The sequence below is a fragment of the Trematomus bernacchii genome, unplaced genomic scaffold (assembly GCF_902827165.1).
Source record: "Trematomus bernacchii unplaced genomic scaffold, fTreBer1.1, whole genome shotgun sequence".
Classification (NCBI taxonomy): domain Eukaryota; kingdom Metazoa; phylum Chordata; class Actinopteri; order Perciformes; family Nototheniidae; genus Trematomus; species Trematomus bernacchii.
Genome location: NW_022987654.1, coordinates 1,250,880 through 1,267,969, shown reverse-complemented (window position 1 = coordinate 1,267,969; position 17,090 = coordinate 1,250,880). Strand labels below are relative to the sequence as shown.

The 17,090-nt window shown below is 38.7% G+C and overlaps 3 protein-coding genes across 4 annotated transcripts; 1 reads left to right on the top strand and 2 right to left on the bottom strand.

Annotated features, from left to right (window-relative positions):
* Positions 1–522: 522 nt before the first annotated feature.
* Positions 523–5,551, bottom strand: glt8d1 (glycosyltransferase 8 domain containing 1). Its single transcript, XM_034134870.1, has 9 exons — positions 5,216–5,551; positions 4,977–5,075; positions 4,597–4,807; positions 4,375–4,492; positions 4,206–4,290; positions 3,878–3,990; positions 3,593–3,759; positions 3,395–3,507; positions 523–1,585 (listed from the first exon to the last, which is right to left on the bottom strand). Exons 1-9 carry the CDS (start codon positions 5,223–5,225, stop codon positions 1,404–1,406), a joined length of 1,098 nt encoding a protein of 365 aa, XP_033990761.1. The 5' UTR covers positions 5,226–5,551; the 3' UTR covers positions 523–1,403.
* A 563-nt stretch (positions 5,552–6,114) lies between these two features.
* spcs1 (signal peptidase complex subunit 1) lies at positions 6,115–7,739 on the top strand. The gene is made up of 4 exons (XM_034135088.1): positions 6,115–6,285; positions 7,001–7,060; positions 7,170–7,256; positions 7,441–7,739. The coding sequence occupies exons 1-4, from the start codon at positions 6,250–6,252 to the stop codon at positions 7,564–7,566; spliced, it is 309 nt and encodes a 102-aa protein (XP_033990979.1). The 5' UTR covers positions 6,115–6,249; the 3' UTR covers positions 7,567–7,739.
* A 164-nt stretch (positions 7,740–7,903) lies between these two features.
* nek4 (NIMA-related kinase 4) lies at positions 7,904–15,597 on the bottom strand. 2 transcript variants are annotated; one of them, XM_034135086.1, is made up of 16 exons: positions 15,316–15,597; positions 14,194–14,460; positions 13,907–14,104; positions 13,710–13,817; positions 13,426–13,580; positions 13,070–13,205; positions 11,805–12,410; positions 11,648–11,698; positions 10,797–10,946; positions 10,252–10,416; positions 10,025–10,091; positions 9,801–9,913; positions 9,596–9,687; positions 9,246–9,463; positions 9,029–9,162; positions 7,904–8,534 (listed from the first exon to the last, which is right to left on the bottom strand). In XM_034135086.1, exons 1-16 carry the CDS (start codon positions 15,400–15,402, stop codon positions 8,436–8,438), a joined length of 2,646 nt encoding a protein of 881 aa, XP_033990977.1. In that variant the 5' UTR covers positions 15,403–15,597; the 3' UTR covers positions 7,904–8,435. The 2 variants fall into 2 exon arrangements, with proteins under 2 accessions (XP_033990977.1, XP_033990978.1); XM_034135087.1 differs by having other exon boundaries at positions 9,596–9,684.
* Positions 15,598–17,090: the final 1,493 nt, after the last annotated feature.

Below are 17,090 nucleotides of genomic sequence, written 5' to 3'. Positions count from 1 at the left end.
CCTCTAATGTCAGGGTGACTTTGTCCATATCTTGTCAGGCAAAGTAGATTTTTGAATCATTTGACTAGTCTGTTTTTGCCTTTTCAATTTCTGAATCTGGAAGACCTTGGGACAGTGTCCAGACGAGGACTCACCTTATTGTCCTAGACTTCTTTCAGCTGTCTAGGACAAATCAATGCCCATCAAATGGACTTGCATCTGTCATCATGGTCTAGGGCTCATGAAAATATCCACTGACTTCTCCCAGAAGTTGTTAAAGGATTACCTCTTAAATGTCCGGATGTCATTAGTAATGTTCATGCCAAATAATATTTATAGACAATGTACTATAAATATAAACAAAGCCTAAATATTTTACAGTCAAATACGAAACCTTGAATTTACAATATAGCCGCTTCATGCTGTTGCATCCTTTGAACGGCGTTCTTCCTGTGACCCCGATTTCATACCCGTTTTCAGGAAGTATTGCAAAAAAACATAGCATGATCTTGGAAAGGGCAAATGTTGAGATAACTACAAATATAAATGATAAAAATGTAACTTTATTTATGTACTATACAAAGGGTGACAAATATTTACACCAGCAAGGCAAATGCTTTTCAACGTGTATACAAATCCTGACTGAGGGGATATGAAGCATGGTAACATTTGCTTAGTGGTCTGCATATAAGGTCATATAATACCAACAAGTTCAACCTGTGAGGCAATACAGTACTGCATTAGTGTTCATTTAGAAGTCATAATGTATAGGTGTGAAGAATCAAAATATTGAAAATAATTCATATTTGATTATAACCTTAAAATGTTTGATGGAAAGGCTGATCTCAACATTGACCTATGGATCTTAATAATGTGCAATTTATTATAAAACTACTTATACACAGTAAGTATTTCATTGAGGTTTCTGCATGGATAACAGTTACAATTCAGATTGCAGTGATAACTGATAGGAATGTAATTGAAAAAGGGAATGAGGTAACTGTTTAACCACCTAGGATTCAAATAAAGTAAATTGGTACAAAGTTGCATGTAAACAAAGCTCCTTAAAGCACCACTCCTTGGACTGCCTCAGTTATACATCGTAGTCTTGGCAAATCTCATTACTGCTGTCTGGGAACAATGCATTCATATTTAAAGCAATCTAAGGGCACTCGGTTTCTGGACCAAACCATGGGCAGTATGTGTGTGTGCTCTAAGCAGTTATAGGATGCAATTGGTGTACAAAAAAGGAAAAATGTGCATTTAGTGAAGGTGAGAGAACACAGGTCCAGATGTTTGACAGAAGGAGCCCAGGGCTGGTTAGTGAAAAGGCCTTATATAGTTCCTGAGGTATTGCGAGGCGTGATCCTGCTGGGACCGGGTGGGCTTGGCTGCTCAAAAATTCCGTAAACAATTTTTTCAGTCTAGTCCTCTGCGTGTTGACGGACTGGATTGAATTTTCCAGTGGGGTCGGGTATGAACCACTTGTCCCACACGTCAGAAAAGGAGGATGTTCTCCCCCAGGGCTTGTAGTGTCCATTCCAGTGGAGGAGTTTGGCAGCTCTCACAAACTGTGGGGAGTAACGGTTTCCAGCACCTGTCGAGCCTGAAAATACAAGTTTTAGCCATCATATAATAATATAATATAACAATGTCAATACTGTTGATTGTATTTGGTGTCAAAAACGTTTTAAATGTTTAACTTTTAATCTGAAAAAGTCCTAAAGAAAGAACAGAACTGCAGTTTGTAGTATAATTAAACTGACCAGATGCTCATACAAAAGACAAGTCTGTTAAAGGAATAGTTAAACATTTTGGAAAGTTCAAATCATTTCCAAGAGTTATAGGGGAAGATGGAAACCACCATCGTATTTGCTGAAATGCTGAATCATTTCTATATAAACTCTATATAAGCTTCTCAAGCACAAGTCTTGGGTGTATACTCATATGCCAAGTGATACACTTAACTCAGGATTTGATTCCATTCCCTAAACTGGCTTTACAATATGATTTTCTCACATTAAGACAGTAGGTAAGTTACTGAAAAAGATGACACAATTTATCAGACATAAATCTATAAGTAGGTGTAGACTATGAAAAGTGCATAATTCCTTTTTTCTTTGTAAAAATGAAACTTAAACATATTTTGTTTTAAAATGAAATTGAGCTCATGATAGCCCTTTCTTCTCTTGCCATTTTTGCACACTGTTTTGATCTTATCTGTTCTCTTCTCACCTATTGCATTTTCTGACTTGGGGAAGCAAAAACCTGCCACATCTCTGATTTAAAACATGATTGTTATTCCGCAATTTATAAAATGCTCCCTGTGGCTGGCACATCTTTGCACTTTGATCCAGGTAGTGACATAGGAATAAAATGAAGTCAAAAGAAGATAATGCCCTCTTCTGTTTAACCTGTTAAGCCCTGAGCCTGTTTTTCAGGTCTCAGGCTCGAAAATGGCATTCCCAGAACAAATGACATTTTCCATATCTCTGGCCCCCCTCGTTCGATTTTGATGACCGTTAGAGCCAATAAAATCGAGGGGAAGTTCCTCAAATCCATCTAAATATTCCCCATTGGTGAATGAGTGATGCGCAGCCAGAATGCCCCGGAACCGGAAGCTGCGATACACTCTGGTGGCTTTCATTAGCAGCTAATATAAAATCTCAGTTTTTGACATAAAAATGGAATGATGGATTATCAGTAATCATTTCAAAGTGACACAGACACATTCGATTAACCATTGGATTAACCTTCAGCAGCGTCTTTATCGTTTTAATGCCATTAAACACGACTTTTGATCAGAGTAACAGCTAAGGTGAGACGATCTCCCGTGAATGCTCCGTAAAGCTACGTGTTGTGATGTCTGTGTTTGCTTCCCCTGTCGCGAGTTCTGATCGCTCAGTGATGATACTAATACCTATATAATCTGTGGAATCTCAGCTTTAATCTGATATCTTGTTTGTGCAGTTATGATAAGTAATAAGGGTATTTTTACCTTGAGTTCTGTGCTAAGTGCGTTAGCATTTCTTCGCTCAGGGCTCATTTAGACGCTTCTTGTGAGACTTGTGTTTTGTTTTGGTAAAAATGGTTCGTATTGTCAGTTAGCTGAGTTTCTTCCCGTTAAATGGGTATGACACATTAATAGGTTTTTAAATATTAAGAAGCCCTGAGACACAGTTTCGTGAAAAAACGACCCGCAGGACCCGGATTAGGGTCCTCTCGGGCTTAACAGGTTAAAAAGAGTATCACAACTCATAAATAAACTAATTTTGCTGTCTGTATCACACAATCCTTACAGAAAAAGAACAATTGGAATTGTTTGTGTGTAAAATCTATTAGATCTACAACCGGGGCTTCATTGAGAAAAAACCCTCATGTTCAAGTGTCCTATCAGTGAGTAAGCAAAACCTACCAAGGTGCCTGACGTGCCACATCGGGTCGATCATGGAGTGGCGTTTGTAGAAAACAATGAGGAGTGGAGGGGTGGTGATACTCTCTGCCAGCGAGTTACTGTACAGATCCTCCCTGAAGAAACCAAAGAAGATGAGCAAACAGAAAGAGTCCACTAGCCTTTCATTAATCCACCCTCTCCCCTGTGTGAGTGACGTACCGTGTGTTCAGCTCCATCCAGTGCTCCAGCTGCTGGGTGACGTTCTGGTTCCTCCACTCCGTCAGGTTGGCGATGATGACCCCGGGGTTGAAGGAGCATGTGTTAGCCCTCATGCTTAGCTTCTTAATAGGGTCCTTCTTGAAATCCAGGAAACCTATATAGCTATTCTATTGGAGAAAATACATTATATAATCAAATGTTGGCAACTTCGTATAGAAACATTCCACATAATGATACTCTTGGAATTGTTTTACATAACTGAAAAAACTCCAAGAGATGGCCCACCTGATTTCCAGCCCCTCGAACGAAACCCTTAGAAGATGCTGAATCACAGTCATCAGAAAATGCAGCTGCGTGTCCTGGTTTGAGGTTACTTTCATAAAGCTCCTGAATGTCTCCTTAGATCCAGAAGAACAGCAAAATTACACTTTTAATTCACTTACAGAGGAGATTTTTCTGACTGCTTTGGCATGTATAATTACAAGAGTTAATGATCATAATAAATGCATTAAAAACACATTTTCTGAATGCAAAATGGCTGTAAAATAGTCCTTTACAGCACCTTTACATGTTTATGGCCAAGGTAATATCCTCCTTTATGGTGGCGTCTTACCTTGTACAATAATATCATCATCCAAATAGATAGCTTTCTCTGCCTCAGGTAGGTATGCAGGTAGATAATATCTGGCAAAGGTCAACTGAAAAAAAAAGACAGATTAACAATGTTTGTAACTGACAAATATTCACAGTAAAAACTGTAATAAAACCTTCCTTTGGCTTACCGGTTTGACAGCTTCCAGTGTCTGAGGATCTTTAGAAATCTTCCCTTTGAGGAGCTCAGGCTTAAAAATAACAATCTTATATTTGACATTTTTTAGCCGTGTCTTTGTAAGCCACTCACTGTTGACAAGGAAGAAAAGGTCATGTTAGATATTATAGATATGTCTGCCCAAAGCAATATAATGGTATGCAGGTAGCAAGACAGACAGGTACCATTTTCTTACTTTAGGTGATCCACCGTGTCATTCAGAGTCACTATGGTGAACACAACATTGGCTTTACTGTTCTGGTAGACACTGTTCATGGCAGCAACCACAGCCCCCAGTCTTTCCTCAGCAGCGGTGATGAGGACAGGGATCTCCTCTCCTTTCCTCATTGTCTCTAGTCTAAGGTCTGGAGACACCTCGGATTCAAAGGGAAGAACTATCCCTGCATCTGCATAAAACAAGGACACATTTTAGATTTCGCAAATTACTTCCATGGTTTTAGTTTGAAGCACTGAATTAGTTTGAAAAGATGTTCAAACAACAATACATCTGATATTCTGAGGCAAAGCTACAAAGCTGATATGCAATACTCTTCACCAAATAATAAATAGACATACCTGGATTTTCCAAATGTAAAATGTCACTTAGGTTGAGGAGGTTTCGTTCAACTATGATCAGGAAGGCAACAGCAAGCAGCACAAGGATGATCAAGTTTACTGAAAAAGAGATTAGCTGATTTTAATGATAGCTGTGGTGCACAACCCAATTAAACAGTGGCAGTGTGGTAAATGTGGTAAATGTGGTATCCAGTTTGCGTCTGTATCAATTTGTATATGCTTCCTCGACACTGACTCACCTCTCTTCATTGTCACGAAAACGGCCAAAAAAATCAAATAAATGTAAGAAATCTCAGAGTTGATCTGAGTGCAGCCCAGGATGCATTAGCTGGCTAAAGAGGACTGAGATGAACCTGGATTGCTGCTGCTCCGCTGCGTTAGGTCCACATCAGAGCCGTATAAGATCTCTTTATACGGCTCTGGTCCACATAAAAACACACCGGGACCTTCAGCAAACTAGTATCTTTTTAGCGGTGTCTTCCTTTGCTTAAATTTAGCAAAGGAAGGTTTAGTTTAGAAAGCAGGGAGGACAGCAAAAGTAATACACGCTGAAGCCAAACTGCCAACTCAACAGCAACAAGTTTATTCGCCAGCAAAAATGCACATAGTGATAGCTGCCCTTGCGTTTGCCTGATTGTAAAAATGCATTAGCTTGGTGTTTCCAGTATTTACAGAAATCATTGTGAATTTAATTTAGCGCGTTGATATCATTTAGTGACTGGGAATACAAGTTCAACATTGTATAATTAAATATGCATAGGTTTAAGTCATGAGACATATTGACTAAAGGTAATTTAGTCAGGCAAAGCTTTTCACTACCACCAAATCAATTGTGTTCAAAACGCGCCGCACTTTACTAAATCCATTCCCTGTTAGTTAGAAGCTGCGCAGACATTCAGGATTTCACATATTTGTGTTCCTTTATTTATTCAAGAACATTATGAACATCATTTATTTTATATACAAAAAAGTTGGTATCAGTGGTAGACATATAAAGTCATAAGAAAATACATAAAATAAAGAAAAAATACAGTTTCATATTTCAGATTAAATATTTGTTAAATACACAATTAGTTTTGATTACATTTGTATTCATAATGATTTAGCTACTATATTGTTTTTAATTATTGGTAAAAATGTTACAACCCTCAGAAGTACCCGGATGGGTCCTTCACAACACGACGTAGCTTTTTCAAACCGGAAGTCAAACTACTTCGGTTTGGTTTGCTCCACAATTTCTCCGTTTGTGCTTTAATTTACTTCAAGTACAAACATGCTGTCGATATTCAAATCCATCCCATCGCACATGGTAAGACATTTTTATCCTTTTTAACGTGAAGAGGAATTATTTAGCAAGTTATTAATTCATGCTTTTGTATCAAGCTAACGGTGACATTATTTCCTAGCTAACCATTGCATTGATAACAGCTGCTAGCAAACGGTTTACATCCTTCAAAATATGTTAACCAACCATCCAATGTCTCTGACCGATTGTGCTTAACAGCTAAACAAGGCTATAAGGCAACTCTCAGTTTATAGGTATCAGTTTCGTCGGTTATTTATTCTGCAGTGGTGGCCCCATTTACTCCCTTGTCTCAATCTGTACTGATCTTGTGAAATGTTTACCCTGCTAAGAGAATATTGTTCACCAGTCTTTACTGCACATTTGAGGTTCATTTACACTAAAGCACGCGTACATAGACGTCAACAAAATTATTATGATGCTATAAGAAAAGCAATAGATGATGTAGTGCAAGTGAAATGTTAGTCTTAAATCTTATGTATTACTGTATTTTCCTAATCAATGATCAAACAAGGTTTAGTGCTTCCAATCCCAGTTCTTAACACATATGTATACTTTTCTCTGAATAGTATTTATACAAAAATAGTAAACAACAATTGTTTTTAAATTATTATGGTTTTGTATATACTTTTCTCGATCTGGACCATGAGCCCGTAGCAACATTGTTTGATGCTTGATAAATGTTGCCTAAATTATGTTTGTCCCCTTCCTTGTGTTACAGGATTATAAAGGCCAGAAACTGGCTGAACAGATTTTCCAAGGAATAATACTCATCTCAGCGGTAACTAACCACGACACATGCAAACCAGCAATTAAAACATTCTTACTGAAATCTATATATTGTTTACCTGTTGTCAGGTTCCCTGATATCTTTTGTATCATCTTTCCAGGTGATTGGATTTGTGTACGGTCTGATCATTGAACAGTTTGGATGGACAGTGTACATCGTCTTGGCTGGATTTGTGGTGTCCTGTGTGGTAAGAATCCTTCAGTGATTGTTTTAGCGAAGCGAGGACATATAGATACGATGTAGTGTTGATATAAATAATCTCAATCTGATTGCTGGCTGCTTTGTGGTTGCATACCATGTGTGTACTTCTTGTAGGGGTGCATAAACAACAGCCATCATTAAATAATATCTTTTTCTGTTCTTGACTGTAGTTGACGCTGCCTCCATGGCCGATGTATAGACAGAATCCTCTGTCCTGGCAGCCAATTATTCCAGAGACTAGCGCGGAGCCAAGCCAAAAACCTCAGGAAGCCCTCAAGAAGAAGAAGCATAAATAACTCAGAACATTCCCTGCCCAGCTGTTAATACATCCTTTATCAGAAAATATTTGGAACTTTGTTTTACAGTCTACATCTGAAGCATTTAGGAAGGAAACATTGTTACAGTGTTTGTAAGTCAATAGTGAAATACTGTCCAAATAATAAACATCTGATTCTCTGTTTTATAAATGTGATGTTTCATGTGTATTTCTCTACCTGTAAGAGTTATTGAGTATGTTATTGTATCCGAAAGATGCATTTTTATTTAGTGTTACTCTATATTTGTCACTTTAAATGACCAAGTTGTTTTATTGTGGTTCTTGACATCAAAAAAGGTTGTAGACCGATAAAGAAATCACATTTTAGAATTTATTAGAAAAGATTCAAATATTAATATCTGCAATACATCTACATTACATTATTTTGTGTATAAGAAATTAGAATACAGCAAGAACAGGGAGATCTAGTGTCTTCAAAGAAACAGCATAGATGAAACAATTATTGAAATGTATAGATGGATTATAAATAAACAAGTATCCATTACAGAAAGTAGAAAAACAAAGAGTGCTTTAACATGACTCAAAATATGCATAGACAGTCTGCAAATTACAGCAGTAATTAAGAATTCTGTTTTTGAAAAACAAGGTAAAAAAGGAACTTTAAACAGTTATTAACAGAAGACTGCTCGCACCTGAGCATTGTGGAAATTCAATCTACAAACAAGCTTGTGTTGGTGTCTGGGCAGGCAACAATTCATATTCGGTGAGCACACTTGAAAGCTGAAATATTTCTCCCGTAGACAAATGTTCTTGTTAGAGATCAATCAAAAAGCCTCTTTTCACAATTGGTATCATTGAACATATTCTCTGTTGTATTCAGGATTTCTTCTAGCCATTGACGGCAATATCCTCAAAGAATTTCAGCTGCCTCACCATCACAGCATAGGCTTGGTACTTCTCATCTCCCATCTGATCTCGAAGGCACAGCTGCATGGGAAAAAAAGGATGCTCACTTATCATTTAGGAAACAGGACAGCTGGATTATCTGGCTTGACGTCTCAGACAAATCGATTACACTGTCCATGGACCAGTTATTATATTCTAAGGTGTGATATGGACAGAATATCATACAATATGATCTTAAATATAACATACATTTTCACAAAGAAGTCAGTCTAATTTATTGATTTTCAGAACTCTTAACACAAAGACAAGATTAAATGAATGCATTGACCTAACCAATGCATCATACACTAATAAATCAATCTCTGTATGTAACTTGTACACCACTCTTTCATCTTTGGGACTTCCACAATGTATTGCACCTAAGCAAACCATGATACTCCTGATCATTTTCAAAAAAGCATTTTGCAAAAATGAACACACATATTTCCCAAGATCATATTTAGCTGCTTCCTGATTTGTTTGTTAAACCCTGGGTACAGTACATATGATTTGGTGTGATTTGTTGAACATCATACCTCTCGTTTGGTATCGTCCTCCACCTCCATGATTTCCAGGACCCTGTCCAGCAGCTTGACCCCCAGACCCTTCACCACATCTGTCCTCAGTTTCTCTATGGCTCTCCTGATCTTGGCTGGACCAGACGACGAGCCTTTTAGAGGGAGGCAGGTTAAACACAAAGAGTCTCCAGAATGCCTGAATGATGCAAGATAGCGTTTGATCAAAATGTCTAACCGATTGGTATTTCACCGAGTGACAAGTTCTCCGCATCCTCTCGAGCCTTCCCATGAAGCACCAGGGTGTCTCTGTACTTCCTGTTCAGTTTGAATTCTGGCAACGAGGTAGAGCTAAATCCACTTGTGTCCACCTCAGTCACACCGTCCCCAATATCCATTCTCAAAGTTTGGGTCATCATGTTGACTAAATCGTGCATGTCACCTGAATCGGTCTTCCTGCAGATGAACCATAAATCAGGGATAATACAGCACAATGTACAAAAGTACTTTTTTTACACGGTTTACACAAAAAACTAGTATGATATCAGACCTTCTAGAGAAATGAAATGAACATCAGTTTGCTCTTACTTTTCCCTGCAGTCTCCCTCCAAACGTTCTGTGGAACTTGTGGATGAGCTGCACTCGTCTTCATCTGACCTTTGCTCCGGCAACTTATCCTGCTGTAATAAAACACATCCCATTATTGTGACGGACATTTCACACACACTTCTGTTTAAAAATCACAAGGCACATTTCATTCTAATAGTCATCCAAAAAGATGGGGTGTCCATACCTTACAGTTGATCTCAGTGAAAGATGCTGAAACAGATCTGGTGTATGGAGAGTTGTGGTGCTCCTCCTTGGTGGAAGTGACATCATAAGATGCCCTTCTCACAGCACTAACGTCTGTAGAAACAACAGGAAAGTTACCCAAATCAATTCATCTATTTATACTGTTTTACATTTTTTGTATTTCCAACTATGATTTTTGTGTTTCAGGAAATTAAAACTAGGTACCTGTATGGCTGGAAACCTCCTGGGACTGCCTCAGTCTTCTCCTCTCTCTGGCAGTGAGAGGACGATCCTGATAGTAAAATCGACAAATGTTCTGTTATTATTATTTGCTGAATTCGGCAAGAATATAACAAAGTCCCAATAATAATCAGGGCAATAACAGAGTTTTAATTTTGTTTTGTAGTCTATTTAGCTTTTGTTCTTGTGCGTGAGTGGAGAAGAACTCTCACCTGTGGCAGCGGTAAGAACCCGTCCTTCGAGGAGCTCACTGAGGTGGAGGTGGCAGCTGCACTGGATTTCTTGCCCTCTGTGCTCCTCCTGCTCCTCTTCGTCCTCTCCACGGCTGTGCTCTCAACAGGGAGTGGAGGTAAAGGTCTAGGAGCAGCCACCTTGGACTTACAGAGGGCAAAACATAATACATCAAAGTTGAATTAAGATGAATGAATATAGATCGTTTAGTTATTTTAAGTCTCAAATGTGTCATATTAACTGGTTGGATATAAAACTGCTGAGAAATGTACTGTACTTATTAAAGAGGATATTTCCTAGCATAAATTGCGTGTCCATTCCCAAATGCAATATGATGTTCAGTTGGAGAAAACAGTAGACAGTATTTGAGCAGAAATATGTTATGGTGGAAAGGTTTCTTTCTTATGTTTCAAATGTTGTCCCAAGGGGCACTGGCCTTAATAATCCAGTAACAGACCTGCTGTAAAATGTTTTATATTTTAATCCACAGCACCAACAATCCTTGAGTTGATCTATTTGTCTTTACCTTTTCCTGATCCCCAAGTGTCCGTCTAACATCCCTGCCTCTGTGCTGCTGCGACACTGACGGTTCTGATGAGAGGAACAGGGGAGTTGGGCACGGAGGGGTCCGACCCGGTTTACTGGCTGGTGAGGGAGATTCTTCCAGAACAGGCTCCTAAAGAGATTCAATAACATTGTTTCCTCAGTGGCTAAAATCTTCCAACATTGTGCCTCTGGGAGCACAGCTGTGTCACACATTCAGCTAATATGAAGACTCAGTTTTTGACATAAAAATGGAATGATGGATTATCAGTAATTTTTTTAAAGCGACACAGACACATTGGATTAACCTATGGATTAACCTTCAGCCGCGTTTTTCTCGTTTTAATGCCATTGAACACAACTTTTGATCAGAACAACAGCCAAAGGTAAGAATATCTCAGTTTTTGCTACCTAAAGCTACGTGTTGTGATGTCTGTGTTTGCTTCCCATGTCGCGAGTTCTGATCGCTCAGTGATGATACTAATACCTTTAGAATATGTGGAATCTCAGCTTTAATCGGATATCTTGTTTGTGCAGTTTCCATACGTAATAAAGTATTTATACCTAGAGTTCTGTGCTAAGTGCGTTAGCATTTTTTCACTCAGGGCTCATTTAGACGCTTCTTGTGAGACTTGTGTTTTATTTCGGTAAAAATGGTTCATATCGTCAGTTAGCTGAGTTTCTTCCCGTTAAGTGAGTATGACACATTCATAGATATTAAATGTTAAGAAGCCCTGAGAGACAGTTTCGTGAAAAAAAGAAAAGCCTGTAGCCCCTGCCGGCGGGGGCTATGGGGCATAACAGGTTAAAGAGTGAAATAATTGTAATGCTCACCAGTTTTGGAGGGAATGGCTCTAATAGCTTTTCGGTAGATTCTAGGCTTTCCTACAAACACAAAAAAATATAATAAATTAATTAACACATTCAAAATAGACAAGAATACTTTATGAGACAAACAGAACATATACTCCATATTAATAAGAGCACCTACTTGGATGTCAGGGGTATTGTGTTTGGTCGGAGCTCCCTTCAGCAGGGTAATGGTGTCACCTTTATCGTCCATATTAACTTCAATGTTTTCTTTATTAGTTTTGTGTGCAGATCTCCTCTCAGGTGTAGAAAGAGCCTCCTCTCTCTCAGCTTCCAGCTTTGGGCTCTGCAGGTCAGCCTCTTTAAGTAACTCCATGGTGTCATCCTTATTATCCACATCTGACATCTGTTTCTCAATCACAGAAAATGTATCCGCAGGGTTTGGTGCAGCCTGTGGATGATTACCCAACAATCCATTGGGTGCCATCCTCTCTTTTGCTCCCTGACTGGCAACACCTGATACAGACTTCAGAGGGGGCTTAGCAGGGGGAGGGGTGGGAGTGGGATCTGGTTTCCCTCTCCCCTGGCTGTCTCTGTGCACACTGTGAGTCACGGGTTCATTCCCTCCACGGTGATGAGACACAGCGGACGGGGGCCCATGCACCTGCCTCTTCATCACGTCCTCATCCTCCTGACGTTGGACATCAATATTGATGTTGCTGATGGTTGCCATGGATGCAATGAGAGCGTCTGGGGAAGGAGGTTTGGGTTGTGATTTCTCTTCTTTCTAAAATGAAAGAGAAAGAAACAAAAACATGATAAACACTGTGAAGAAAGTGAAGAAGCTTTAGTGTTTACAGCAATCCACTGGAACCTTTGCAACATTAACAGCCAGGATAAAATCACACACAAAAAACATTTGTATTCAGTAATTAAACTTATTCAGGACTAAATTGTTTGATTTGTAAAACCTGGATACAGTGTTATGTATGTTATACTGGACATTTAATAAGGTTAGACAATGTGGCAAGAATATTATACATGTTGTATTGCTTCTGTTGAACTGATCCAATCAGAAACATTACGGTTACAACAATCCTTATTGCTTGCTATTGGACAAGTACAGCAGCCCACTGATAGCATTGTGATAACTAACTCTAAAGTGGAGCAAATGCATTAGAATCCATGACAATATATCTAAGCAGACAAATCCATTCCATGAACAAGCATTTGATATCAAAAACTAGTGCTATGCTAGTTTGCCGTAAAACATGGTATTGGACATGATAGGCTTCTAATCCAATGAAAAAGTACAATTCTATAAATAACAACACAGTAATTCAATACTGAGTGGTTGAGAAACTGTAGGAATAATCTAAAATATGTTCATGTTATAGTTGTGTGTTGTCTGTGTTAAACCAGTGTTGCAATTCTGGACTCACTCACCCATTTGGCCCTGGCTGGAGGTGCATGCTGGGGACTTCTCTCAGGTTTTGGCTGAGATGACACCACAGACGGTCCACTGTTGGCACCACAATCCCCACTGCCCCCCTCAGCTTTCTTTCTAGACTTGGCAGTTTTTCTGTTCAGAACCAAATTAAACACAAACATGTAAGAAAAGATGATATTCTGCTCAAGGCTAGCAGCTCACTGTTTCAGTGGAACAAAAATAAAAGAGAGACAAATATCTGACTGATGTACAGAATAGTTCCAATAGATGTTTAGTGAAATGTGCATACTATGAACAGCTTTAATGAAATTAGAATTGAACAATTAGGCAGTCTGCTGTCGGTGCCACCTACTCTTTAGTGGCCTCGAGGAACATTGCAATTTGTCGTTTGATGTAGGGCTGTCGGAGGATCAGTTTGACATCAGGCCTGTCTTCAGGTCTCTTACACAGCATGCTCTTGATCAGGTCTCCCAGCTGGAGGTCATACCTGCTGGGCATCTGTGGCAGCTGATGAGAAAACCAGAGGGAAATGTTATAAATCGTTTTGAAACTATTTGGCCAAATCAAGGTTTCAGAAACATGATATGCTGTACTAGTTAGAGAAAAGAGAATCAATTAAAAACCTAGAATATCTACCTTTCCTTCTACGATGCGATAAACCAGCGAGTTCATGTCCTTGGCATTGAAGGCATGTTTCAGTGTGGACATTTCATACACACAGCAGCCCAGGGCCCATACATCTGACTAAAGAAACAGAGAAAAATCAATTTGTAAAGCAGTACTATAACAATTCACAAATAAAAACACATAGTAAACTCATTCAACCATATTACCTTGTGGTTATAGGGTTTATTAGAGAAGAGCTCTGGACTCATGTAGTAAGGGGTCCCTATGAGAGTGCTGGCCATGTCATTCTGGTTCTCCAACACCCGTGCGATGCCAAGGTCTCCAACTTTGATGATGTTGGTCTTTGTCAGGAAGATGTTTTGTGTTTTAAGGTCCCGGTGAAGAATGTTCCTCTCATGCAAGTACTGCAAAGCAAAATCACAACAGTGACTACAGGTGTCCTGTATTCATATAAAGAAAATAAATGATGTCTGCCCTGCATGGCCTTCAGTACCTGGAGAGCCATGGCTATCTGGACAAACCACTCCACCACCTGCCTCTCAGGTAACAGTTCGCCCTTTTGCTGTTTGAGTCGGTGGTAAAGGTCACCGCCTTCACAGAAACCCATGGCAATGTACAGCTGGCAGTCATCTCCTTCCCAAGACTCCCTGTACGTCACGATGTTGGGATGTCGCAGCTGGGACAGAAGCTGCGCCTCCTGCTCTGCAGAACGCCGCTCCCGCTTCGAGGAGGTGGTTAAATTCAGCTTCTTAATGACATACTGGAGAAAAGAGAATAGGCACAATGACTCTCCCTGATGGATGGAAATTATGGAAAACAAACAGTATTTGTTATTCTATTGTCTGTGGACTAACACTTTTAGAAACCAAAATACCTAGGTCACTCTTGGAAAAGAGATTTTAATCTCAATGAGTCTTTTACCTGGTTAAATAAAATATATATATATACCTGGCATAACATATGAAAAGTCCCCATAAAGTGGGAAAAGTAAAGCATTTCAAATCAGCTTCAGTTCTCATTGACATCATATCATGTTTTGGTAAAAGGTGAAGAGAGGTGTAGACCACAGATTCTGAAATCCTGCAAACAGTTTGAGATCCAACATACATGAATTATTTGTTGTTATTGTTTTATAGCTTAGGTTCTAACTACAAACTTCCATTACAAGAGGGGGATAACAGTCCCCATGATGGTCAGAACAATTATCATCCAGCTACCGTTTCTTTAATTTAAATGGCTTAATATAAAAAATGTTGTTGTTACAAATCCTTAGGGAATATTAAAGGACGATGCAGACAGGAAACAGCTGAATGTTATTTTCCTGTAATAAATAACAACACAAATAGTTTTTACTAACATATTACTGTTGAGTCCTGTCTTCCAGCTGTTACTAGTATTGTGTTCATACATATCAAATATAATATAAAAGAGCGTAAACAAATCTGTTATGTTTTAGCATACTTTAGCTAACTTTAAGCTAGTTGAAGCTTAGCTGAGTCTTTGTAGAGTCATGCCTGGTGATTATAACGTTTCAAGCAACACCAATTGTTAAAGCTACGTAGCTTATTTAAGTAGTTTTTGGGTGTATTGAATTCCACACACACACAAACATCACCTGTTTTCTGTCTGTTTTGTTTTTCACCAAGTTCACCTCCCCATAGCTCCCTTTCCCGACGACCCTGATGAAAATATAATTATTCATTGTCCTTCAGGAAAATCTTCATAACGCGACCAGAAACGCTGAAGACATTACACGACATGTCCAGGAACAATAACTGGTTTATTTCGTCCCATACTCGAGCTGCACAGTCGAGATAAACCTGTGAAATATGTTGGGAAAACTTCAGCTCAGAGTGCCAGCGATGAGGTTTTGAACGCAGGAAATCAGCAGCGGATAGTTTTTCGTCACTAGGCAACTGTCAGCTCCCTGCCGACGAAGCTGAGAGGGACCTACTGGAGCAGAAACAGTGCCGTGTGCACCACAGCGCCCCCATCGGCGAAGAAGGATACATACTTTATTAATAAACCCCAGTGATGTAGGCCTACAGTATTGTACACCTTTGAGAGACCTGTTCTTAACTTGAGTATTTCAGTTTGTGCTCATTTGTTCTTCTACCCCACTACAATCCAGAGGTAGATTGTGTACTTTTACTCCACTACATTTATTAAATACCTTTAGTTACTTTGCATATTTGGACTAATGATGTGAAATATAAAAAACACTTAAATAACACTTTAGTTATAATTTGAATGTAGGACTTTTGCATAGTATTCCTATTCTGAGGTAGTAGTTCTACTTTTACAAGATCTGAGTACTTTTTCAACCACTAATAATTCCCACGGGGAAATTCAATGTTTAACCTTGTTGTTGTTAACATGACATTATGAGTGGTGGAAGAAGTATTCAGATGCCTTACTTGAGTAAAGGTGCCAAATCATTATTGTCAAATTACTTAATTACAAGTAAAAGTATTGCATTCAAAACCTTACTTGTAAAAGTACAAAAGTATTATCAGCAAAATGTAAAGTATAAAAAGTAAAAGTTATCATTGTTCAGAAAAATTGCCTTTGACTGTGTTTATAATCATATTTATAATATATGTGACATTTCTAGATAATATTGTTGCATCAAGTAGCATTTTACTTTTGTATACAAAAACAAAGTTCGGATTGACTTTTTGTAAAATATTTAAATAATTTTGGGGTTACCAAGAGCCAAGAACCTACAGAATTAGCTACTGCTATCCAATGAATAAGGTATTGGCAGCATCCTTAACAGAAGCCATTCCTTTGAAATGCCTTAACTAGGAAATGAAAGGTAATGCCAAATTGTAGTTTTTTAAGAGTGAAGGTTAGAGGTGAAGAGGCCTAGCTGTTTATCACAGTGTGATAACCCTGTGTACATATGGTGCCCCGCTTGTTTTTGATAGGCCCAGGAATTAAGTTCTTGCTCTTTGCAAGAAATGGTGTGCATACCGTTATCCCTTGACACATACATGTAGATAGGCCTACATGAAATGAGATGTAACTTTCATTAATTAAAGTTACTTATTACACCTGTACTTTTTCTGACATGACATGTCAGAGAGAACATTTTTTATACACTATAACTATTGCAGATTGCAGACTTGTAATATTCTTGACCTTGCCTGTTTGTGGCCCACTATCCACCAGATGGAGCACAAGACCAACTTAATCTGAGACAATCTGCACAAATTCACGATAGCAAAGTCTGCTCGCACCTTGCAGGATAAATGGACAAGGTCCGTTAGGACAAGACAAAATATTTAAAAATATTTAAAAAGTTGATTTAAATCAAATCAAATAATTGAAAAAGAAGATCAAATCAATGAGCCTAAAACAGTACTTGCGGTCAGAAGTTTGCTGCTA